The sequence below is a fragment of the Pituophis catenifer genome, unplaced genomic scaffold (assembly GCF_029215685.1).
Source record: "Pituophis catenifer annectens isolate HBS135680 unplaced genomic scaffold, rPitCat1.0.hap2 SCAF_1, whole genome shotgun sequence".
NCBI lineage: Eukaryota > Metazoa > Chordata > Lepidosauria > Squamata > Colubridae > Pituophis > Pituophis catenifer.
The window spans coordinates 42,345,526-42,370,868 of record NW_027256881.1 but is presented as its reverse complement, the minus strand read 5'-3'; the positions used below and the strand labels follow the sequence as shown (position 1 = coordinate 42,370,868).

The following is a 25,343-nucleotide window of genomic DNA, read 5'->3' as shown; positions in this document are numbered from 1 at the left end:
TTATTATCCTAAATTTGTTACTAAAATATCAAAACAATTATGTCAGGTAAGATGAAGCTACAGCAAGGATAACCATTTGAAAAAACAAAATATGTCCATTTTTGGAAAAGAGAAGGTATAACTCATTAAATCCATGTTTTTAAAAAATCTGGTTTATTTTCATTTATCATTTTTTAAATTTTGTTTCAAAGTCTTATACAAAAGAAAATAAATCCACACCATTACCACCCATGCAGTGACATTTACCATGATGGTGAATGAATGGTACTTGCAACTGGTCATCAAACTTCCAGCCTTAGCAGTGTCCTAATGGTAATTATTGCTGCTTGCCAGCTTTCTACTATCAAAGTCAATGGGGAAGCTGGCAGGAGGTCACAATTGGCATCCATGTGATATCGTGTTTAATGAAGAAGCACGTTTCGCTTAACGATGACAACTGGGAGTACCAAAATTTCCATCACTAAGCAGTAAGATTACATGGCATGCTTTATGATTGTGTTGCTTAGTGATAGAATTTCCAGCCCCAATTGCTGACATTAACCAAGAACTACCTGTATTGAAAAAGCCTTTCAAAAATAGCTTTAACATTTTTATTTCCTAATTATTAAAAATGAAGCTACAGAATCTTGATTTTTTAAAAAAAAGTCAGCTATGTTTACAGCTACATTTGTTTGAAGAGAAGCTGCTAGCACACTTACTAGTAGTTGCTTTAACTTTGTAGTTATGGTCTTTGGAAAAATATTAATAGGCATTTTTACATTTATAAGGTTTTGTTTTGTAAATCCTTTAAAAAGAAATTTTCCAAAACTTGTTGGGTTTTTATACCATCAAATATTTCCAACTGGTACTTGGGATATCTCTTATAAAGACAAAAACTGCTGCCCCTACCTAAAAGAAAAATGTATCCCCTACCATGAACAATAAAATTAGTGCTTACTTAATAAATGCAATAATAAATGCCATTTCTACATTAATATGAATTCACAGTCACAACATGAGCAATAGATTATAAAACAAAGCCAAGCATTTGAAAGACCAAATACAGACAAGGAAAAAGTATTAATTACATGCTTAATTTTCCCCACTGAGATCAAAAGGAGTTAAAAATATTTAACTTTAGATAACTCATGACAAATTAAAATGCTTCACGCAGGTGTAGTAAAAGATTAGACTTACATCTGAAATAGGAGATCTTTCTATTTATTGTACTGTTCCAATACTGTGTACCCAAAATATCTCCCCATTGCAGCTTAACTGTCTTTACTTACCTTGATCCAAAGATCAACATCAGTACACCTGCAGAGGGCAGCAGAAGATAATAAATTGGAAATTTAAAAAAAAACTATTATTTATTTTGAGTGCTCAATACAACTGAATAGTCACATCATGAGTTCAGAAGATTTGCTTAAGTGAAGAAAGTTAAGAAATAATTGACATATATATTTTAGCATAAGCCTATCTTTACAAAATTATTTTACTATATTTACAGACGATCACTACCACTGGAGTTTTGTGATAATGTTCGAATCTATCATCTCATTGCATACATGCAATCTGTGTAATCTTTTACCTATACCACCTACACTGCCTGCTGTATTTAATACATTTTTCCATCACGAAATTGACTTGAAACCACAAACCTCACAGCTTTAAACAACTAGCCTAATCTCCACTATTTATTTTTGTATCACCAACTATTATACTATATGGAATTTTCTTGTAGAACAATGATTGCTTTTTAAAATGAGTAAAGATACTAATCCTATACAAAGTTATATAACTGGAGCCTTCACCGTGTGAGCAAGCCTCATCCCATAATATCATGAAAATAATAAAACCTATCTCTGGAAACAAAAGCATTCCATGTGCAATTGCACACATGTTGCCTCCTCTGTGATCTAAATTCCTGATAATATGGTCCTGCCTCTCATACAAGTAAATATGCATACAGTTGTATCCAGGAATGTCTGCAGGATACTGAGCAATGCCACAAAGGGATATAGCTTATTTTAATCCATGAACAGAACCTCTACTTCTTCAAACAGAAGTATCATATTTGACAATTGCTGGATTAGAATATATAATGTATAATATTTTTATACTCTTCTTTCTCAGATATGCTTTCTAAATGTTTACAACAAATTTATCTGCTTTACCCTAGAAATTGTAATGTCTTGGGCACAAAGCCAGCTTTGTGCAAATCATTTTCTTTCAGAGACTGAACCATATCTGAAACCTTGCCAAGAAAACTGCAGGGACTAGTTCAGGTAGTTGCCACGTTAATGCTTATCTTAATGACTGCAATCCTGGCATTGTTGTTTGTGGTTCTTAAGTGATCCCATGGGTCATTAAGCAGACAGGAAACCAGTGCAGGGTGCCTCAGGGGGATCTAGGACAACTCACTACAGCCAACTTGCCATGGCCAACTCGCCGCAGGACAAGAGTTACACTAATATCAAAGAAATGGTAGAATAGAATAATTAAAGAAAGGATGCCAAAGGAGGGACAAAATGAAAAGTGAATGAAAAAAATTAAAATAATGTTTTAATTAGTCTAAATAATTAAACTGAATTGTTGAATTGTCCTGTGGCAACTTGGTCGCAGTGAATTGACCGTGGCAAAATGACCATGGCTGAGTTGGCTGTGGCAAGTTGGCTGCAGTGAGTTATCCCATTCCGGCCTCAGGGGAGCAGGGAAAATCCCACTCAGGAGCCGAAAATACACTCTGCCAAAATCCAAGAAATGTTTTTAGCCTCTTGAGTGGAGAGACACTCGCATGTGACCTGTGCCAGGTCACTCTGCTCAGGAAGTGAAAATCCTCCCTGCTGAAATCCAATCAGGATCTTTAGCCTCAGAGCAAAGAAGCACTTTGTGCATGGCCTTTGCCGATCCTCTCAGGGCCTCCCACCCACCCGAAGCATTTTGGGCACCTTATCATATCATGCTGCCTCTCCATTTTCTGCTTTATTTTTAGCTCCCTCTCATTTCTGAGGGTTAGTTGAAAGAGCTGCCTGCGAAAGGATTGCAGCTCCCTTCCATGCACTGAAGGCAACTCCTTTGGTAAGATGCAGGAACCTGTCTTGAGTCCTGCTGAAGGAGTAAATGTCTATGGAGATTCTCAGTCATCCAGGTCATGGTTGTCCCAAAGGTGCCTTTTCAAGAGGCAATTGGACTTTATTGTTTTTCTTTGAAAATGTTTCACTTCTCATCCAAGAAGCCTCTTGGACTGCTGAAGGAGTACAGCTCCCCTCCGTGCACAGACAAGAACTCCCTCAGCAGGGAGCAGGAACAGAAGTGAAACCTTCAGGATTTTAAAGAGTTTAGCTCCCCTCAGCTGGCCATTCTTTCAACCAGATCCCAGAGACGAGAGGGAGTCTTTTGGCAGCAGCGGCAGCAGCCTGCAAATTTCCATGTCAGCTTCCCACTGGCTTTCTGGGGAAGCTGGCAGAGAAGAATGTAAATGGTGATTACATGATTGTGGGCTACTTGGCAATCAGTTATAAGTGCCAAATACTTCGATTGCAATCACGTAACCAAAAGGTGGTAGTGCTATGTTTTGCAACAGCCAGAAGGGCTTCACAAGCTGTAAAGCACTATAATGAGGCCATCATAATTCCTGATCATCATTAAACAAATGATTATAACTCGAGGACTATCTGTATGAGAATCTTATGGAAAACTATTCATAGTATGGTTTCTGTGTTCTGTGACAAAAGCAGCATATACTTTCAGCATTTCTAGTAAACTATGTGTCTTCTAACTCTGGATTACTTTTACAGGGTAATTTCTACTCTGAACTGACAAGTAACTTATCCTGACATATCAATTTAATAACATAAAAACAGTTCACAGATTTCCTCTATACTAATAATTGTTTATGACTTTGTCTTTCTCCCTGGATAAATGACAATATAATCCTAATCACTTTTACTTCCAATTGGTTCAGATTTTGAAACATCTTGCCAAGAACTAGGATGATTTACCCCTTTAGTGATACACACGTATAGTAAAACAATCTGTTTTGTCTCACCTGTACCTGTTACTGTTTTCCTTGTCTGTCACTGTATCTCTTTTTCAAATAAGGTAATTTTAGTTTTTTCCATCTCCCTACAATTTGCATGTAATTGCCACCCATTTCTTATTTTGCTTGCTCTCTCCACTTTAATGCTGATTATTTTTTGGTTTTCTCTCTATAGCCAAATTCTGATTTCTTTCATTTTTTCCTATCTATTATGTCTACACAGTTTACAGTCAGGCCCAAAAAATACTGTGTAACAAAATTGTAACATCTCTCCTATAAGCCAAACATAGTCTCCATTTTTGTCACTTGCTGATTTTTCTTTGAACAGTAATTTCCCTTTTTGTTTTGTCTTGCTGCCACAAATTTGAATTACCACCATTCTTGTCTGATTTCTTTCCGTTATAGTTTTATGTTGTGAGCCACCAAGACTCTGTATAAAATTGTGGTAGGCTATAAACATGAAAAAAAAAATGTTCACTAAGAGTAAAACTTTAAGCAACCAACGCACTACAAATAAAGGACAAATAAAAAGATGTAGATAGCACCAAGTATCATATAAGCTCAACAATTACAACCACTGACAAAATGCATTTACATGAACGTTTCTTTCCTATGCATCATTCAGTGAGGATTAATATCAACACAAGATTTTTAGTATTTGAAAGAAAAAAAAACAGTAAAACTAAAAAAGTTCTGAAAAAGAATCCTTATATGTATATATTATATGAGGTTTGAGTAGTCCAATCTCTAATAAAATTAACTATGATTACAAAGTTTTTAAATTCAAATCTGAATTTAGGCATAAATTTATGGGATGGCATTAGGTAAAGCATCTACTGTGTGCTCTAGAATACATACTACTGATTAATCTATCCTAATTGTGACTAGTATTACTGTGATAGTATCTTTGAAGTATAATATGTATATAAAATACTTTGTGAATATTTTATATAAATACTATTTTACTTGATAGTCAATGTGATATTATCAGAGCAGTTTCAGCGATAGAAGCTCATTATGAAATTTGGGATTTGATAATTTAGCTCAGCCACCCCACATAAAGATGCTTCTTATAAGGGGATATTTGGAAGGTGCCATGATCTCCTAGGAAAACTGGAATATAAATCTAAAACAATGAAAGACAAAATAAATTCTGTTTTCAATTTACTGAACCTTAACTTTTCCACTTTTAGAACAGGATATTAAACTTTAACACACTGAAGCCTAGCCACAAAGAGAGCCCTAAAAGATCCTGCCAGAACAGTGGGATATTATTAGCTACAAATAGCTATTTTAAAAAAAAATGCCTTAAATAACAGAAAAAGAAAGTTGGAACTTGGAACCAAAGATATCCAAAATATAAGATTTCATAAGTCATACCTTCTAAATCCAAGGGTTATACTGTTCCTGATATGATTCCTGTCCGTTGTCCAGATGTTTGGAGAAGATACTGCAAGTTAAATTAAATTATTCAGTATGCATTGATTTGTACTTCTCTAAACAACATTGATTCAACAATTGTTATTTTAAACCAATATGCTATGAAGGAAAACAAAATATTTAATGTTATATACACATACTTGATAGAGCTATTGCTTTATATTTCACTGTAAAAACATATTAACCCTGTCTTTCTCCCTGTTTCCTAATCAGTTCCTGTTCATGGCTAAGTTTAAATAAACTTTATTCTTAAATAAATAAAGGATGTGTTCTATAAATTCAGATTTTCCAGTCAAATTAGATATAACTCTTTTCATTTAAGTATAGTTCTCAAAAACAGTGTTAAAGCTTATATTAATTTTATAGCACAGTGAGATTCAAATAGACCATTAAAGGTATATCTATTAAAACTGCTCACAGTAGTTACATAATTTCTGCAATATTTTTTAAGAAGAATATCTTAAGAACAGTAGGTAATGTATCATCTCTTTCTTCTATCAAAAGGATCTGGGCTTTTTAAAATGAAACAAAAGGCTAATTTACATATTATACTTGCTTCTAATCATAAACAGAGGCATATTAAAATACTACTTCAAATAATCTTAAATAACAAGTATTTTTGTATAAATTATCAACATTTACCATTCTTAGAATTACCTCACACTACTTTTCCAAACGGGCTACTCAGATAATATGTAAAACAAGAGCACTTACATAACTGATAAACTTTATCCAGTCTGCCATGTGAAGCTTCATGCCTGATTTCTGCTGCTAAGAATCTATTGGTTTCCAAAGGATTGCCTTTTTCCTATGGAAAGATGGGAATACAGTAGTACCTGGTATATCATCATAGTCAAACTCTCTAAAATACTTCATATTTCAGATCTGGTGTGGGTTTGGCCAACAGCCTTCCAACCTTGACCAACCCTGTCTTCTGTAATTCAGGGTGTACAACGGTTTACCTTACAGATATTATTAAAGTTCTCAAAAAAAAAAAAAAAAAAAAAAACTATTTATGCAAAGCATAATTTTAGAATTATAATTTAAAGACTAAACACACAGAATGTGCACAGTAGACCTTCAAAGCAATCATTTTAAAAGACAGTATCCATTTCAATTTGTTAGAATTGTAAATATAGTGCAAACTCTCCAGCTTTTCATATTAACAATAGTGAGAAATGTTTTGATTGCTGTACAAAAGAGCTAAAGTCCTTTATAAAATTAACTTTATATCTCTGAATGTTTTTAATGTGCTGTGTGCAATATTACATTTGGTAGAAAAGGAGATCTAGCTAAGATAAGCTTTTTTGGAAGGAAGTGTGAAGGATATCCTAGACTAAAATATATGCTTTGTTTATAGACTATCATTTTATGGTAGAGAGAACTCACTTTGCAAGGAATTTAGCTACCGTGTTTCCCCGAAAATAAGACATGTCCTGAAAATAAGGCCAAGCTTTATTTTTGGAGTGGGCCTAAATATACGCCCTCCCCTGAAAATAACCCCCCCCCCTCCTCTCTCTCTCACACACACACACAGGTCCCTCACCCCACCAACCCTCCCAAGGTAGCCACATCCCTGCAAACTCCTGCGCCCCCCTGCCCCTTTTGCCACCCGTGGCACCAACCGTAAACTTTGAGCACCTGCTCCTGCTCCATGATAGCGGCCCACCCGCTCTCTCCCCTGCGCCCAGGCACCGCGTCCACATAGCCTGCACTATGGTTTGGAAGCCGCAGAGGCAGAGTTTGGGGGAGAGAAAGAAAGACTTCTGCTGCTTTTGCTGCTTTCTTTGCATGCAGCCAAAAGGGCAGCGGGTCCTCTGGGAGTGTGCTTCCCACTCTATGGTGACGGCTAGAGCTGGAGCCTGCAGAGAGAGCTGGCCCAGGCCGTGGCTTCTGCTATCAGCTCAAGGACCTGGTGCTCACCGGCTTCGTCCACATCAACATGGTGAGGCCTGGGAGGCGCGCGAGCGGGGGTGGGTGGGGACAGGCACTCGCGCGGCTTGGTGCTCACATTCTACACACACACCCCATGGGAGGGGAGGGGCTTCATGGCAGCGCACGAAGGTGTTAGGGAATGGCTATTGCCTAAATGGTTGGGTTGGCAATATATATAAACCATCAATGCATGTTTGCAGTCAAAATGTAATGTATAGCTTTAAGACTGTAATGCTGTATTGCATCATACTGTATTCTGATTGGCTAGCTCTGTAGCCAATGTACTTAAGAGGAAGCTTGAATCACTGCTTATTCTGCTTATTACATTCTTATTGCTACCTCTGCTCCTCTCTGCCTGTTCTCTGCATGATCACTGCTTGATCATTGCTACTTGTTGTTTTCTACTGTTTTACTGATTGTTTTACTGCTGTACTTGTTCCTGTTTGCAACTCCAAAAAGAACTGTTTTATTGCATATGACTACAACAACTGGTAAGAAGACTTTGTTCTTGGAATATCCCTGGATTGACAATTTAACTATCTTTATCTGTGTATGACCTGGATTGTTTATTGGACTTTGCTTTACTCTTTCCAAAAAGTAAAAGAATATCACAACTCAGTGTGTCTGTATTGACAGTGCTTATTCACAATCATTCTCAGCCGTTTCTCATGTGCACAATCTTGCTACTCAAGGGTTACTCTGCGCATATTCCTTAACAGAAGGGGAACCTCTCTCTGCCGGACTCCCAGCTGTGAGTGAGCAGGCCGCTCGGGCCTCCTACACCCCCAAAATAATAAGACTCCCCCCCCTCCGATAATAAGGCCAAGCCCTTATTATTTAAATAATTTGCTTTCCTGTTATGTTCAACTTATATATGATTATAAAATGTTATCTAGTATCTCATCAAGCCATTAAGTGTGATTAAATATTCTTGTTTCCAGTTTTAATATCAAAATTCATGAATGTCTAAATTGTGTCAACTGCTGCTTTCATCTCTATATTTTACAAATCAAACAGACATTCAATAGTATCATGGACAGATTCAGGAAAACACTGGTTATACCAAGCATCTTTTCAGATCACTTTAGTTCTCTATCTCATGAAAGACTTGTACTATCCCCTCATGTAAGATCACTAAAGGAATGATCTATATATGAGAACAACCATGCAAAGTTTTTCTGTCTTCAGATCACTGGTTTCAAGAAAAAAGAAAGACAAACCCAGTGTGCACTCTGTCGTATGTGTGGAACAAAACACCAGCTGGGAGAGGCTAGTGATCATATGAAGGACATGGAATCCTGAACCTCTCCAGCGTGTGTAATTTCAATGGGAACAATGAAAAGTCTTAGGACAAAAGGGTTACGAAGAAACTGAGTTTAGGAAGAGAACCTTATTCATATAAGGTTCAAATATTCAAATAAACCATTAATACTATTTTCCTGCTCTTACAACCTAAATGCATCATCAGATATTCAGACTGGCAGACTGTTAGCCCAACGCATCTGATCAATAAGACAAAATTCGTATAGATCAAAACAATTCTACTCTGTCCTCCAATCCTAACATGCTGTACTACAGAGCAGCCTGGCTCTCAGTCAGATCTCTCATGATGTATGTTAAGTCAAGGGTTTTATCCAGAAATAAATTCTAGACAACAGCTGCCTTACTAGGAACTGATGTAGCACTGAAGAAATGCTCCTCTGGAATGGAGGAACCACCACCAGAGTAACCTGGATTATTTTTGTTCCAGAAAGAAAGGAAGAAAAGAAGCCAAAAGCAGCCTGTCTTCTTTTCTTTGCAACACCACCATTATCCCTCTGCCAACTTTTACTCTGAGGATGTTTCCCATCCTTCACTGCCCTGATACATCTCTTTGTATCACACCTATATAAAGTGTATTTTAGCAAAACAATGTCTGTCCTGATATTCACGTGCCTGAGATAAATCACAGTGGAGTGTCCTCAGTCCCCAAGCCATTCCTTTGGTGATAATTCCATCACTAGTAACTTGAACTGGCCCAGGACAGCTCTCTTTAAAGCAATAGTTCCAGGCACAACAGTATGCATCATCTCTGTTGATTTTTATCTTAAAATTAACAAAATTACTTTATCTGATATAACAAATATGTATCGTCCTACTACTTGATACTTCCATCATGAATCGAAGTCTTAAACCTCACTCCTATACAGCCCCAGAAATTTCAATGAGTGTTATTAAGTACTAAAGTGCTAAAACAAATGATAAATTTACCTGAATCCTCTGGCGAACAGGGTCAAGGTTATCCAAATTTGTGAAAACATATAATAAATAGGTGTCAATAGTTGGCTCTACCTCCAATTCATCCATAGTTTTGAGGACATTAATTATACCTAAAGAAAAAGAATACAGGTGTTAAACAATAGCTTGCTAATCGCTCAGTTCAGTCTATGAAATAAAGATTACATAATGCTTTATAAGTTTAGATTATTTTATGTTGACAAAATTACATAGAAAGCAGAGATTACATTGGCCTTTGTTTTTCTGTATTCTGCTTGATTCTCTTCTAATACAGATTATTGGATCCTAGGATGTGAATTTTTCTATAAGCAGGTTGTCTCATTTCACATAAAGTAGAAGACAATTAAAGTTTAAATAGTTGGAAAAGGATTTCATTTCCGATAGCATGCTAAAGATGGCAGCCTTTAGCCAACCATGGCTGATCACAGAAGCTCTACAGGTCAGGCTTGGTAATAAAAGTTTTTTTTAAAAAAAATCCTGTGAGGCAATAATAAACCATTTCTATTACACTGCTGAGAAAACTGCATGGATACAATCACTAAGAACCAGGAAGAACCATGATAGGCAAAATCTATGTTCTAAAGTTGCTGGAGTATTTAATTCTCCCACCACGATAAATGTATGTCTTTTTGGAAGATTTTCTTTTGGAAGACTTCCACAGCATCTCCACAGTAAATAATAGTACTACTTTGATTCCTCACTAATTTTACCAAGAAATTTACTAAGCCAAGTTCATTAATTTCAATTTCTGACCAGGATTGGATAGTTTAGTTTGTTAAGTTAAGTTAAGTTAAGTTAAGTTAAGTTAAGTTAAGTTAAGTTAAGTTAAGTTAAGTTAAGTTAAGTTTTAGTTTAGTTTTAGTTTTAGTTTTAGTTTAGTTTTAGTTTATTAAATTTTTATACCACCCTTCTCCCAAAGGGACTCAGGGCGGTGTACAGCCAAGATAAAACCAACAATACAAAAGTTAAAAACAATTTAAAATTATTAAATAGTTTGGCCAATCGTCTAAAATACAGTAACCCATTAAAATAATATTTTAGGCCAGCCCTGCTTGATGGAATAATAGCGTCTTAAGGGTGCGGCAGAAGGTACGGAGGTCGGAAATCCGAAGAATCTCTGGGGGCAGCTCGTTCCAGAGGGCAGGTGCCCCCACAGAGAAGGCTCTCCCCCTGGGGGTCGCCAGTCGACACTATCTAACTGACAGCACCCTGAGGAGACCCTCTCTGTGGGAGCGTACTGGTCGGTGGGAGGCTATCAGACGCAGAAGGCAGTCTCCTTTTTCTTTTCTACTACTATTCCTTTCCTTTCTACTGCTTCTTTCTCTGTCTTTAACCGTTCTAATTAATATAACCTCATTTTATATTCTTATTATTACAACAAGCACATTTTAAAGTGAATGCCAGTTTGGTGTACAATAGTGGTTAAAGCATCAGGCTAGAAACCAGGAGACTGTGAGTTCTAGTACCGCCTTAGGCACAAACCCAGTTGAGTGGAAGAAAGAAAACTGCAGGGACTGGCCCACGCAGTCACCAGGAATCAACATTGACTCAAAGGCATAAAATAAAAAATAAAATAGAAATAAGAGACTAACATTGCTATATAAAAGGTTACCACAAAGTGTTCAGAAATTAGGTCTTCTTGAAATGCATACACAGAATTTCATTACATCGTATTGAGTTAATTTGAGATTCATGTCAAAAACTGGAACATGCACTGGAACTAGCATTTTTATTTGGTCTAATGGTTAAGGAACCAGGTTTAGAAAGTGGAAGACTGTGACTGTGAGCCATGAAAACCAGTTGAGTGACTTTGGGTCAGTCATTCCCTCTCAGGACAACCCACCTCACAATGTTCTTGTGGGGAAAATAGGAAGAGGATGGTGTGTTGGATATGTTTGCACCTTGAGTTATTTGTAAAAATAAAGGCGGGTTACAAGTAAATAAATATAAAATAGTAGCATAAACATTATTAGTCCAAGTTTCCACATGTGTTATTTTTTTAAAAAAAATCTATTTTCCTGAAGTCCTTGTCTGAAACCAATAGAAATGTTTGAAAAAGTGTCACTTCCATGAATTTTTTATGTAGTGCACCACAGTGCAAATAATTAAATGTGAATTCCTGCTGAGCACTTAAAAGTACATGTAAACAAGTCACAGTAAGTTAAAGCCACACCATTCATTGAAGTTTGCCTTAAAATAGAAAAGTGATTTGATTTCAGAAGAACTAGAATTTTATTTAGAAATAATTAATTACAAAGTAATTGTCAATAGCTCTGGTAACACTTAAAACTTAAGTTTAGAAGACATGGAAAAATACCATTAACTGAATTTTCATTCATTGTTGCTTCTTCCACAATTAAAAATATTAAACTCATATATGACAACAGTGCATTTACTTTTAAGCAATCACAATGATCAATTATGTTCAGTATATCATAAAGCAAGGATACAAATTATCACCAGCCTGTTTATGAAATATATAAAGTAGGGTATTCAGTGACCATGCAGGAACTTCATACCATGTTTCCCTGAAAATAAGACGCATTAGGGCTTATTTTCCAGTTAGGTTTTATTTTTGGGTACATTATTAAAAATGCATCCATCTGGCTGGCAATCTTAACTGGGCTTATTTTTGGGGTAGGGCTTACATTACGAGCATCTGGAAAAATCATGCTAGGGCTTATTTTCTGGATGGGTCCTATTTTCAGAGAAACAGAGTAGATGTTCTGTCACATCTAAACCCAGAATCTAATTACTTTAAATTGTCTGAATATGCAGCCATATAATGGACATTCTTAACTCACTGTTTTGCTTTGGGTGCTATGGAATCCTAAAATGTTATTTAGTTTTAATACTTTAATCAGTATTATTAATAATGTTCCTTTCCTTTGTTAATACCATTGAGTCAATGTTGACTTCTGGCAACTGCCTGGATTAGTCCCTGAACTTTTCTTGGCAAGATTTTTAGAACTGGCTTGCAAATGCCTTTTTCCTAAAGCTGAGAGAGAGGAACTGGCCCAAAGTTATTCTGCTAGCTTTGTACCTAAGACAGAACAACAACCCAGCATCTTCTAGCTTTTAGTCTGGTTTCTTACTCATTACACAACACTGTTTCTCTATATTCCTACCATAATCCATTTATTCAATTATAACTCATCTCCAATTTATTAAAAAGAATCAGAGTTCCTAATTTGTTTCACAATTAATGCAAAAATAAGCAACAGTTTGATATGGGACATTAATTCTTAAACACAGGATTTGTTCATTTAGTCACTAAAATTATATTGAATGTCCATCATGCTACCCAACTGTGATCAGCTGGCCCCATGGGATCTGTTCAGAAACAGATACATCCAGCAAAGCAAGCCTCTCACCTAGAATGAACCATTAACCTGTACCCATTTGCAATTATACCTTTGGACAAAGGAATCCTGCTATGAGGATAGTTCTGCAGGCACCCAATTCTAATATATGAGGCAAGAATCTGACAAGATTGGAGTAAGGTAAACCAACGAGGGATCCTCATTGTGCACAAATATAGGTTGCCCCATATGCTGCTGCTGCTGCAATTGGGCAGAACCTTCTTCAAACTGTCAGGTGGTGAACTCAATCCAGATGAGGTAGAAGATCTTAAAAATTTAATGACAAAAAATTTGGGTCTGGATCATTGATGATTGCTTTGGTGGCCACATTTTGAACCCCTGCATCACACATGCATTGTAGCTTTTTGGTTACAAAACCAAAAAGAGATCAAGAAGCATTTTTTGGTTCAGCTTCAAAAAAACAAAAGCCTTGTTTGTGATCTGCAAAACTTTCAAGCTAGTAGTTGTTTTTTTATTTGAACTTTATGACAATGCACCAGGCTATAATCCTATCATTTCCAGTCTTCCACAATTTTTGAGCTGGTTCATTTTTATTTACATCTGAATTTCCTGAAGTATGAGTATAAGCCATATCTGTGTGAAAGAGCTTTAAAATGTAGAAGAGAAAACAAGGATTTTTTATCTCTCTCCATTCATTTTTTCCCCTCCCCAGCTTTCTACCTTTTGAACAAGAAAGTGAAATTTGGCTTTTTATATAATGGAATAAAAAATGTAATTGTATTTTAATCATCTATGTCAGGGCATCAAACTCAAAACCCGCGGGCTGGATCCGGCCTGCTGGGTGCTTAAATGTGGCCCGCAGGGCCGCCCTGGAAATAGTGAAGGACCAGCCTGCAGTGCTTCTGCACGCGGCCCTCCTCAGCTCTGTCTTCACTGGCAGAGGGTTGCCGGAAGCCATCACAGCTGAAAATGAAGCTTGCAAGGGCTGCGGGCAGCACTCCCAAACTCCATTTTCACTGGCAGAGGGTTGCAAGAGGCCGTCACAGCTGAAAATGGAGCTCAGGGGCCCGTTTTTGCTGGCAGAGTGCTTGGGCCACCATAGGTGCCCCCAACACAAGTGACGTTGAGCTGGCTATGTCCACCCCACCCGAAGGTCAAACATAATCCTGATGTGGCCCTCAATGAAATTGACATCCCTGATTTATGTTGTGATTGTCAACTAATTTTTTTCCCAAAAATAACTTCAAACAAAAATGGACTGATAAATTATAGTGAATAAGATGTATAGTGAAAAGAAAAAAAATCTCTCCCAACTCTATCTGTAATCTTCATTTATTTATATGTATTTACACTTTGTTAAGACTTCAGAGTTTAAAATCATTGGATTAGTCCATTGATTAACTGCAGAAACCACATTGTACTCTACTGAAAATAAACATGGATATACTTTTTGAAGGTTTTCATTTCTTAGGTAAACTGGACAGGAAACAGGACTAGTTCTATATAATTTCACTATAATGTAAGGTACATAATTTGACAGAATCATTCAAATCTGAAAGTAGAAATTTCCTGTGTCGCTTTTAACTACTTGAACCATTAGGATAGGTCCTTCCTAAATTTATTTCTCTGATCATTAAGTCACTGGGAGCTTCTGCCTCTCTTGTCTTATTGTTTCAAAGCATCTCTTCCGCTCTTTCTGAAAGTCATTCACAAATTCCATTACAATTATGTATGATGACAACAGAATTAACTTTTTTTTTATTTTACATATTGCCTTATCCCTCATTCAGTGTCTCAGAAAATACATGCTGATGTTTCCAAATTAGATAACTATTCATTTTTTAATCAAAAGCAAGATAACCAAGTACAATTTAATTGTAGACAGATATATTTGTTATCTTTTAATCATCAGTTACTTAATCTACCAAAGTTTGCACTTTCTCTCTGTTTCTTTCTGTTACTACATCTAGAGGAATCATATTTGTAATTCCTATTTCATAGAAAATCTTTACATATAACTCCAGAACTATCTACAATACATTAGATGATAAAAAATTACAAAGGTATATCCTGAAAAGTACCATGAACCAAGCTCAACTATATTGCTTAGCTTTTTTTACACCAAAAAAAAAATTCACATGGTAACTATGTCTTTACCCAATGCGTAATTTCTTTATAGACAAAATTTAAGGTAAGATTTATAAATATAATCTTTTAAATTTACATTCCAAAGGTACAATATAAAATATGCTGGTTTATATAATTTAGTCCTGGTTTGAGAACAAAGTCTTAGTTTGAAAACAAAGGTTTCTGTTTTTACTGCTGTCTCTTACATATAACTTTCTGCAAATAACAAAGTAGTCTGCAGGGACAGAGATTTTATTTGAAGCCACCCTGATAAAAAAAAAAGCTGATTATAAGGTATAATGAGAAATCATCAAAAAGTTTGCAGTTGCTTCATTTTAGGATGGCAAAAACAAGGATAAATGTTCTCTAGGGATCCTTAACTTCCCAAAGTTTTAGACCGATGGCTTTAAGGATTGAACATATTTTAATAACTCTTTCAAGGCACAGATGAGAAAACATTAGTTCTTTAAATTATCCAACAAATAGCCTTCAAATCAAATAACTAAATGGTGTCCTACTCCAATTAAATAATAATACTTTTCAAAAGCGTTTTTTAAAATTAAAAGTAGCTTTCCCACCTGTTGACAGAAGGATAGCTTCTTCAATGAATGACAAATTACTTCTGAAAATTTGGGCATCTTAACACTACACATTCAAGAAGAGAATCCAACAGTTCAACTCTGAGCTAAATGTGTATACAACAAATACATATACACTCTACTATTGAAACAACGGACTCTAACATGTTGTCATCATAAAGGAATTCTTATTTTGTGGTAAGAGTTCATATAATTCCTCAGTTCAAGTTTATACCACTAGAAAAAAGATAGCACACCATGTTTGAAGAAAGACTGACACAGTGAATTGAATTCTGAATGCAACATTTAGAATTTCATTGATAAGAGAGTCAAGGAGTCATTATCTGAAGAAGCACCTCATGATTTTTAACAATATACATAAAGTTTTTCTACATTTTAATCTTCACAACTGCTTGCCTATTCATCTTCTCATTGCAAGAATCATGAAACCAACACTTACTGTTTCTTTCTTATCAGCAAGAAGCTTTTTTACTGGATGAATATAACTACTTATAGCTAGCCATTCATTAGTTTTGGGATAAAGGTAAGTCAAACTGGAAAGAAATAGGATTAAATAAAACATAGCTAAACTGAAATTTATCGTGGTATGTATAGTTTGGGGATAGTTGGAGGAGATGCAATACACTGCCAACAATTTTGAATTCAAAGGTTGTATTAGGCTATTTTCCCCAGTACTTTTAAGCATTTTCAGGAATGTAAAGAGTTAATAAGAGAATGTTGTTTTATAAAGACTTTTCTAAAAAAGACTGGCACACTTTTATTGCCAGAAACAATTAGGGAATACTTGTTTCAGCATTTAGTCTAAGTTGAAATTTGACTGTATATTTTAAAATAAAATTGCAATATGAACTGCCTGCTAAAAGCTCTTTTTTTTGTTGTTTTTGCATTTTGTTTGTCATCCATGTCACACTAACAACTCTGCATCGCATTCTAAAACACATTATACTGTGAAATAAGATGAAAAAGACAGTTTTTAATTTTCCCAAGGGGAAAGTACTTCTCTTAAAAGCATCTTTTTATCAGTCAATTCTTTCTGAATTACCAATAATGCAAACCAAAGAATTAGATATTGTCCTTTAAAATTTAATATTTGTTCAATTTTTACTCATATCTTATAGACACCCCCATCTGTAACAGGGGAAAGTGTTTGCTAAATGCTTAAGCCTACTTAAAAATCCAAAAACTGAGCATTTTAGTCCTTCAATCCTTTAGTCCTTTAGTCCTTCAATCAATATGCTGTCAGATCATGAGAGTTCATTCAACAATGAAGGTTTTATGCTTTTATTATCGTAACTAAGTTCACATTTATCATTGCAAAGAATGATGAAAACCTCATCTAAAAGATTCATTTCTTTTATATTTAGAGGAAGAATTTGCACAAAGTAACCTGATTTTAAAAGCTTGTCTAGATTTCAGTATTGTCTTTCAAGTTCAGAATATTAAAAGACAGCCAAGAATATTGTGACAAATTGAACCTTGGTTTTAACCAAGCTAAAATAATAATTGCTCTTTGTAAAGTTTCAAATGTGACATTATTAACAATGACAAAATAAAGTAAGAATGAAATAATAACCTTTCAAGGCAATTGTTGTAATATACAGTACACTACTACATCAAAAGACAATAATGTTTTGATAGAGTTGTACATGTTGCTGAGTTGTTCTCATGTGCAAACATGTTAACATTATTACATGTTAGTATTAATGGTAACCAAAATCTGATTAGAAGTGCTAACCTTCAGGGTTTTTCTTTTCCTGGTGCTGAGCCAGCAATGGCCAAAAATAGTGAGGTTTAAGACATAAGCCTTCTTCTTTTATTATCTTCATTATATCAATAGATAAATCTTAAAAGATCCAGAAAGAGAAAAGTTAACGAGCATGATAACAACATATATACAAAAATTTCAGCAATGCTAAACAGCAAAAAGAAATACCAGTTTTCTTTGCTTCCAATGCAAAGGATAAACTTGACAATAGAGGTGAAGGGTGTAAGTTGCTTGCTTTTAGCTCACTGCAGAAATATTTCAATTTGGCCAAGGGCTGCAAGAAATAAGATTTAAGAATTTAAGCTCACCACTATTCAATAAATCATTCAAAATCATAATGACAATAAAGCACAAAATCTTGAAAAACAGATTTAAAAAAAAACTTTGACTGGGAAACCCATGTTACACTTAACAATTATCAGCCAAACAGTGAAAGACCAGGGAAGAATTCCTTGGGTTTCAATCCAGAATACAGATGAAAATAAAGACTAAGAGACAAGACAATGCAATTCTCTTTCTAAGTTGGAATATAGGAAGAATTTATTTCGTTGGTAGTCTATGGAATTAGTTGGGGAGAGGAAGATAAGAAGTGCATAAGGAAACCCTAACAGATCAGAATAATATGTTTAAGAAATTAAATAAAATAGATCTAAAAATATGCCAGCAGAAATAGCTAGACATATGCAAAGTTTTCTGCCAATTTCACACTATATAAATCCCTGAGAGTTATCCACTTACAAATATGAATTTATGAAAGAGGATTGGATATTAGTTAGCTTTCCACAGCACAACCCATTCCACTTACAGTAGAAGGTCCCAAAGATTTTTATAGAAGTCTAGTGGCTGGCAGGGGAAGGAGGGATTGAGAAAGTTAATTCTTGCTTATTCCTAGACCCTAAACAACATAGAATCCAACTTTGGATTTGATAATTTGGATTTGGGTAGTTTGAACACATCTTTTAAAACCAATCCACAAAAATCAGCTTGAGAAATTTTGTAAGCAGGAATGCACTTTTAAGCCTGTTTGGTCCACTGTGAGCCTTCACATACCGTTTCCATATTTATACAATGTCGTAAGAAAAAGTTGCACTGGGTATTGTGTTTTTCACAGGTGAGCCCTAATGCCACAAAAACTGAATGCAGAACTTCAAAAGCTGTATCTTCTAAGTTAAATGTTATTAATCTCAGGCAAAGATTCTTTACATCTACAGTTGGAATAAAAATAAGAGGGAAAGATGTAAGCTGTAAGATCTTGACAAAAGTTTATAAACATGCATTTTCTGAAAATCCCAGTAAAAGAATATTTTGATGTGTATTTACACATGTATACTTACACAAGAAATATACTCTACCTACAATTCTGGTTCTATGGCTGCTACATAAATAGGACACATTAACAAATCTCATTTACCTTACATTCCCCGCAACATGTCATTAACAGAATAAAATTAGCCATCTATATCCTGAAATACTTGCAGAAAAACCATTACCTGGTATGCTTTCTTTACTAAACTTTATCTTCTCCAGAATATTTTGTACATACTGAGAATATCCGGCCTTAGCAAGAGTAAAAATGATATCCATAAAATCTCTTTCAGAAAGATAAATTTCAGCCCTTTCAACATTTTTTAGTTCCTATATCAGCAAACAGAAAAATGTTGTGTTAGTGTTTATTATAAACATCATAATTGCTGTTCTTTTATTTAGTTTTGTGGGCAAGACAAAAACGAATCTAGCTATCAATTATAAACTTTTGAGAAATGTAGCTGTTAACTTTCCCAGTACTACTTTCAACAATACAGGTATCTTATTATGTGTCCATCAAATAAAAGAACACACTGTTTTCCAGAGAGCAACATCTATAAAAAAACTCTTCAGATTTATAACATGCCTAGCAAGTAGCAAACACTGATTCAATACTGAAATATGGCATTGGCTAATTAGGTAAGCAGGTCTTAAGACAATATTTCTTGAGGGATTACCATAAAATTGTCACTGCAGAATTCAAAACATGGCACCGTTTTACAATTATTGTTTTGCTTACTGACAAAATTATTGTAATTATTATTATTATATGTAATAATAATTTTAAGCAAAATTATTGCTTAAGCTGTCATTAACAGCTATAAGTTTAATAAAGTGGTTTAAGTTTGATGATGGCTTCTATCTCACTGTAGACTCTTGCCAATACGCATAGACTGGAAAACAATGGGACTTCATAATAACTGCAAAGGACTAAAATAGAGTAAGTCTTCATACATGCTGAGCTAGCACAGCTCCTATTGAGCTTTTCGTAAATAGTCTTTCTTTTCTTTCTCTGTCGTTATATCATTTCTTTCTGTCAGCCCCATGACTCCCTACTACTTTTGTATATATGAAAGGAAATAGTTTAGGCATGCATAATCAATTATTCCTTTTAAAAAGGGATACTTTTATAGACAATTTTAATTAGGAACATTTTGTTCTTATCCAAGGTCTATCCAAAGCATTGCCTTTATATTTATTTGTTTATATATGCAAAGAGTATCAGCTGCATAAACTTCTTGGATGAAAAAGATGTACAGAATTAGTTTTAGGTGGCTCTGGTAATCTTAAATTGACATAATATGGAGTTGGGCTTTATATAGGATTATTATATTTATTTTTATGTGTGTATTCATACAGTATTCCCTGTATAATCTTCATTTTTTTTTTTTTGAATATCATCTCAAATTCAGGACTATCTTCCTTTCTGGATTAATATGATAGATATATAGTGAGTTATGGAAGAACTGTATTTAAAAAGGTCAGAAGCAAATTATTTTTTAAAAGTGCCGTAAGCTGAGATATAAGTTGTATTACCTCTTCAATTTGGTTTATGTTGCCTTTCTCAGCATATGCATTCAAGAGTGCCAAATAAGTGTCCGAACCAGGTTCAATTTTAGTGTCTCTCATGACAGAAAGGATGTTGACTGCATTGTCCATATCTCTGAAATATTATGGAGAAAAATACCATACATAATTACACGTATTTCATGACTGACATTTGTCCTTAGCCCATGAATGAAACCAGAAGTCCAGAATCTAACATTTATTTACATTTAATTAAATGGCTGTGTAAAAGGAAATGAACACAAAATTAAATAGCTGTGGAATGTATTAGAAGAAAAACATCAACTTTTAAAATTCTACTTTTTTTGTATAAAGTGCTCAGGAACTATGTTAAAAGATGAGAGCACTCTACTAAAAAAAAAGATTCACAGTCACAGCAAAAAAAGTATCAGCGTACTGTATACGGGATGTGGATATTTTCAGCAATTTGAGATTTGGACTGATCCAGTAATAAATATTCAAGATCTCTCTGAAAAAAAGACTACTGTATCAGAAAAATCCTTTCCAACAGCCCACTCTATTGGCAGACTCTTAATATATGTCAATTATCTCCTCATACGGCTTGTCTGTGGTTTGGAGTTTTTAAATCTTATCTACTCATATTAAATCTTATATAACCATATTATTTGTTTAATGACATGCATATGATATTGAACCTTTATGTATATTGAAGTAGTAGATGTTGTTTCAAAATCAGCATTATGGCAGAAAAAGGATCAAAACTCCCCTTCTCAAATTTGCCTGCAACAGCTATTTTCAATTCCAAACCAATTTAAAAAGATGCATTTAATGTAATTTCACATGTGTGAATAGGATGTTTCTTGGAACATAGATCAAGCAAGCTCACACATCCTAGAAGACACTCATACAAAAAGATATTGCTTCATATTAATGTGCAGAGCTGCTTCAATTCAGGAAATCCTTATTCATATTAGAATGAGCAGAGATCTCTGAATAAGGTAAGGAAGTTCATTATGAAATAGATTCTATTGTAACTATTCAAACTATTTAAAAATATAATTGGCTAATTAAGATTAAGTTTAGACAATGATTTAAGGAGAATAAGAAATATAAATTACCCAGCTTTTGCATGACCAGTGACAAGGGCGCTGAAAATCAACTCTGTTATTGGGAGATCTTTGCTTTTCATAATATTAAGAATTTTGCTGCAAATGAAAACAAAATCAGATAAATTTTCCCTTGAAAAATAGGAAAAATGTATGTAGAGCTATAGATAACAAATAGAGATAGGAAGACACAGGCAGAGGAATGACATTGGCAGTTGCTTTAGTTAAAAGAATTATGGAACGATATTCTAAAATTTGATTAGCAAAAAGGAACATGTCAATCTATCATTCTGCCTAAGAATCACCATTTTAGCTTCAAAGATATTTTAATTGAAATAGGGAAAATTAGGCATTTTTTAAGAGACACTGTTCAATTTCTGGCTTCCTACTCATATATTAAAATATGGCCTAGTCAGGAAAATAGCAATAGCACTTAGACTTATATACCGATTCACACAGCTTCACAGCCCTCTCTAAGCGGTTTATGTGAAAGAGTTCTTTGAAATTTCCCCAAGATTTGGAGTAAGTTATACTGAACACAATTGGAGATACTTCAAAATAAACACATGTAAGATTGTCCCACAAGATTTCCTGCAAGCTATTTGTTTATGTTGTTACCTGGAACCATCAATATCTCCCTTGTTGCAATAAGCAGCAATCAGTCGCTGATATGTGACCTGTAAAACAGAATTAAATGAGAATTGCTATTTATCAAATGGTACAGTAAATTTATGAAAATACCTTTATGAAATACCTACTCGATTAGGCTGGACATTTGCCTCTTCCATTTTTGTTAGGAATTCATCTGGAGAAAAATCATGTTCATTCTGGAGATAAACTTTTAGCAAAGCATTATAATGGCTGACATCGAATACAACACCTAAGTAAAAAAATGTAAAAATAAAATAAAATTCAGTACAATAAAAAGTTCATACAATTGTTTGACACAACAGTAATATACAGAAAATGAACTAAAAATCAAGACACATCGGATTTTGGCAGTCCTTGTTGCTCACCCAAGCTTCAGCTTAAAATTGGACATTTTTGATACTATTTTCCAATGCAATGATAACCCCTAAAGGAAGAGTAAATAGAAGATGCCTTGTCACTATTGCACAAAAATATATACAGCTCTTGATACTATTTGTCATGAATGATGGGAACTAACTCTGGTTGGTAGCAGATCCCAGCTAAAATTTCTCCATTAAGTTGGGGAAGGGTGAGTTATATACTTTAGCACATGGAGTGCTGTACAATAGTTCCTGACATTTGATTTCTTTCAATTCTCGCTTTTTAAGTTTGGAGTAACAACAATTTATGGTTAGCACCGAAGTAACATAGGGAATTTAAGTCATTTAGGCAGGGGGTAAGGGGAAGAAAAAAGATGAACAAGTACATATTTTCCTTCTGTAGCACCAATTCGCGGTTTGGAGCTAAGTCTATAAAGTATCCAAATTGATGCTGAACACCGTAAACTGTTATCCAAAACCTTTAATATTACCAGGCAGTTCAGTTACGAAACCCAGATGGAAAACTGCACAGAATTCCATCTAATAACCTGACAAACAAAACACAAGATCAATAAACTTAGTCTCAAAACAATAAACATAAAGCTAAATTAACTGAAGATAAAATAAAAATAGTTTGCTTTTACTATCAATCCCCTAGATGTCAGCATAGCTCTCCAAATATGGAAACTGACCTGAAAAATGTCATAGCAACCGGTATTAAAGAATGATAATAGATAAAATATTACCAAACCATTTTTTAAATAAAAAACATACATGCTAATCTATATGGTTTATTTTACTTAAATCACATACCAGCCCCTTTCAGTTTTGTCCACATGGTATGAGCAAGTGCTGTTCTTTCAAGTGGAGGTAGCTCAGGCAACAGTGAGCCACAGCTTCTTAACAGCAGCAAGGCCTGGTTACCATTTGGAAATCCTAAATTAGAACAAAATAATTTGGAAATGCAACAACTTTTAACTTTCCATAAATAAGAGGCTTTGAACAGTTTAAACATTCTAGTCTTCTTTGTATCAACAAACAATGAAAAACAAATCAAACTTTACAGAATAAGGAAAATATACAGATACAACCTTAAAGACAGGAAGCATTAGTATACTCATGTATATATCTTATTTGACTAGAGGTACAATGAATTAAAGATATAAATGAACAAGTAGTCCTTGGCACGCAACTATAATGGAGTCTGCCCATTATGATATGTTGTGATGGTTGTAAAATAGGTCAGTCACATGACCAATCTGATTTTATGATGGTTTCTGCAGCATTTGTTAAGCAAACCAATGGAGGCCCAATCGTCGAAATTTCAAAGGACCTAAGCCCTCTTTTATGGGTCAATTATAACTCTGAACAGTCACTAAGTGACCAGTCATAACTTGAAGGCTACTTATTTGTTTTCTACACTGTTATGGATATTGCATTATGCATCTAGCTATTATTAAAGACCTTCTTTTAGACTTCTTCAAATTTTCTGGAATCCTGCTGGCCCATTTGGAATCATGAGCAGCTTTTGTGGAGGCCATCACAAAATGGAGCAAGTCAATTTACAAAATGGCCCCATGAAGGAAAAGAAAATACTGAACAAAGAATATTAGGAAAAGCAGGGAATACAAATTACATTTTTTGGAGAAAAAAGAAATCCATTACAAAGTAAAAACATACAAGACCAGAGGAAAACCCATTTTGCCAACTCTTAAGGGGAAATGACATTTACAAATTACTCAATGTGTGAAGATTTTAAATAAGATTTTAAACATCTAAATGTTAGTAAACATCAAAATATGAACACTATACAATGGACTCTGAAATTCAAAATAATTTATAGTTATAAAAAAACCACTGTATGGACTTGCAGGTTGAATGGGGGAAAGGGGAAACTGAATTTTCTATTGAAGATATCTAGATAACTAAAACAATAATGGTTTTTCCTGGTTTGATATTTTAGCCTCTTAGCAGAGGAGATATGCAGAAGGGTCTTCTAACTTCTATCAAATCACATTTTATAACATTTTTATACATCATATCTACTGCTCACATATACAGAGTGAAAATTCTGATTGTAGGCCCTCTAAAACAAGATTCCAGAGAAATGAAAATATAAACAATATCAATAATTAATATATTAACATAACATTTATATTAGTGATATTCAATAAGAATTAAGAAGATAACTCTTTACCTGTTTTGCAGGCATCATGAAATATGTCTTCTAACAGGGATTTAGTAATGCACCCATGTCTTCTGATAGAACTGTCCATTTTGTTAAAGGCCCAATCAAAAAATTGTATCTGCTTTTGTTGAATAGGTAACTGCTCTTGAACATCTCTGTTTTCTTGGACTGCAATTGCAAAGAGCCTTGTGGGATACATTAGGAATCTGCAAATCAAAACAAAGTCTATGATATACCACAGTATTTTCCTGTTAAGCAAAAATTATTACAAGCTACTAATTTTGTATCTAAAATGTTAACAGAGCAAAAGAACCTAAAGTTAACACCAGTGCTAGTTATCAAATGGGCATTATCAGTATAACAATATTTCTACATTATACACAGATTAAAGCAGTTTCACAAATTAATGTAATCAAGAGTGTCATGCCAGCAGACGATACTATATCCTTCCACCTTTCATCCCTAACAAGAATTGAAAACCAACAAATCTTTGCAATAAATTCAATTTTTTCTTAACCAAAAGTGATAGCCTCACTAGATTCACATAACATAGTTCACTTGGATTTAGGAGAACCACTGCCGCACAATACCCTCCATTCCCAAGTTTTACAGCTATTCTAGAAGGATATCATGGTCAAGAAAGATAATTGAGATTCCACAAGACTAAGAAAGTCAATCTCCCACTATCCCAAACACAAAAGAGTGACCAATGCCATTTTT

At 34.6% G+C, this 25,343-nt stretch overlaps 1 protein-coding gene and 1 pseudogene across 1 annotated transcript in view; one reads left to right on the top strand and one right to left on the bottom strand.

The window, feature by feature from the left end:
- The window catches only part of LRPPRC (leucine rich pentatricopeptide repeat containing), a 96,886-nt gene that overhangs the window by 62,787 nt on the left and 8,756 nt on the right, over positions 1 to 25,343 (bottom strand). The window contains exons 2-15 of the mRNA XM_070932364.1: positions 24,633 to 24,829; positions 23,249 to 23,371; positions 22,184 to 22,305; positions 22,044 to 22,102; positions 21,438 to 21,524; positions 20,329 to 20,455; positions 18,978 to 19,122; positions 18,538 to 18,692; positions 17,656 to 17,761; positions 17,458 to 17,565; positions 9,647 to 9,765; positions 6,176 to 6,269; positions 5,402 to 5,471; positions 1,269 to 1,296 (exon numbers count right to left, since the gene is read on the bottom strand). Coding sequence (XP_070788465.1) covers positions 1,269 to 1,296; positions 5,402 to 5,471; positions 6,176 to 6,269; positions 9,647 to 9,765; positions 17,458 to 17,565; positions 17,656 to 17,761; positions 18,538 to 18,692; positions 18,978 to 19,122; positions 20,329 to 20,455; positions 21,438 to 21,524; positions 22,044 to 22,102; positions 22,184 to 22,305; positions 23,249 to 23,371; positions 24,633 to 24,829 — 1,540 coding nt within the window. The remainder of the gene's footprint in view (positions 1 to 1,268; positions 1,297 to 5,401; positions 5,472 to 6,175; positions 6,270 to 9,646; positions 9,766 to 17,457; positions 17,566 to 17,655; positions 17,762 to 18,537; positions 18,693 to 18,977; positions 19,123 to 20,328; positions 20,456 to 21,437; positions 21,525 to 22,043; positions 22,103 to 22,183; positions 22,306 to 23,248; positions 23,372 to 24,632; positions 24,830 to 25,343) is intronic.
- On the top strand, positions 12,971 to 13,600 carry LOC139327377 (cleavage and polyadenylation specificity factor subunit 5 pseudogene; annotated as a pseudogene).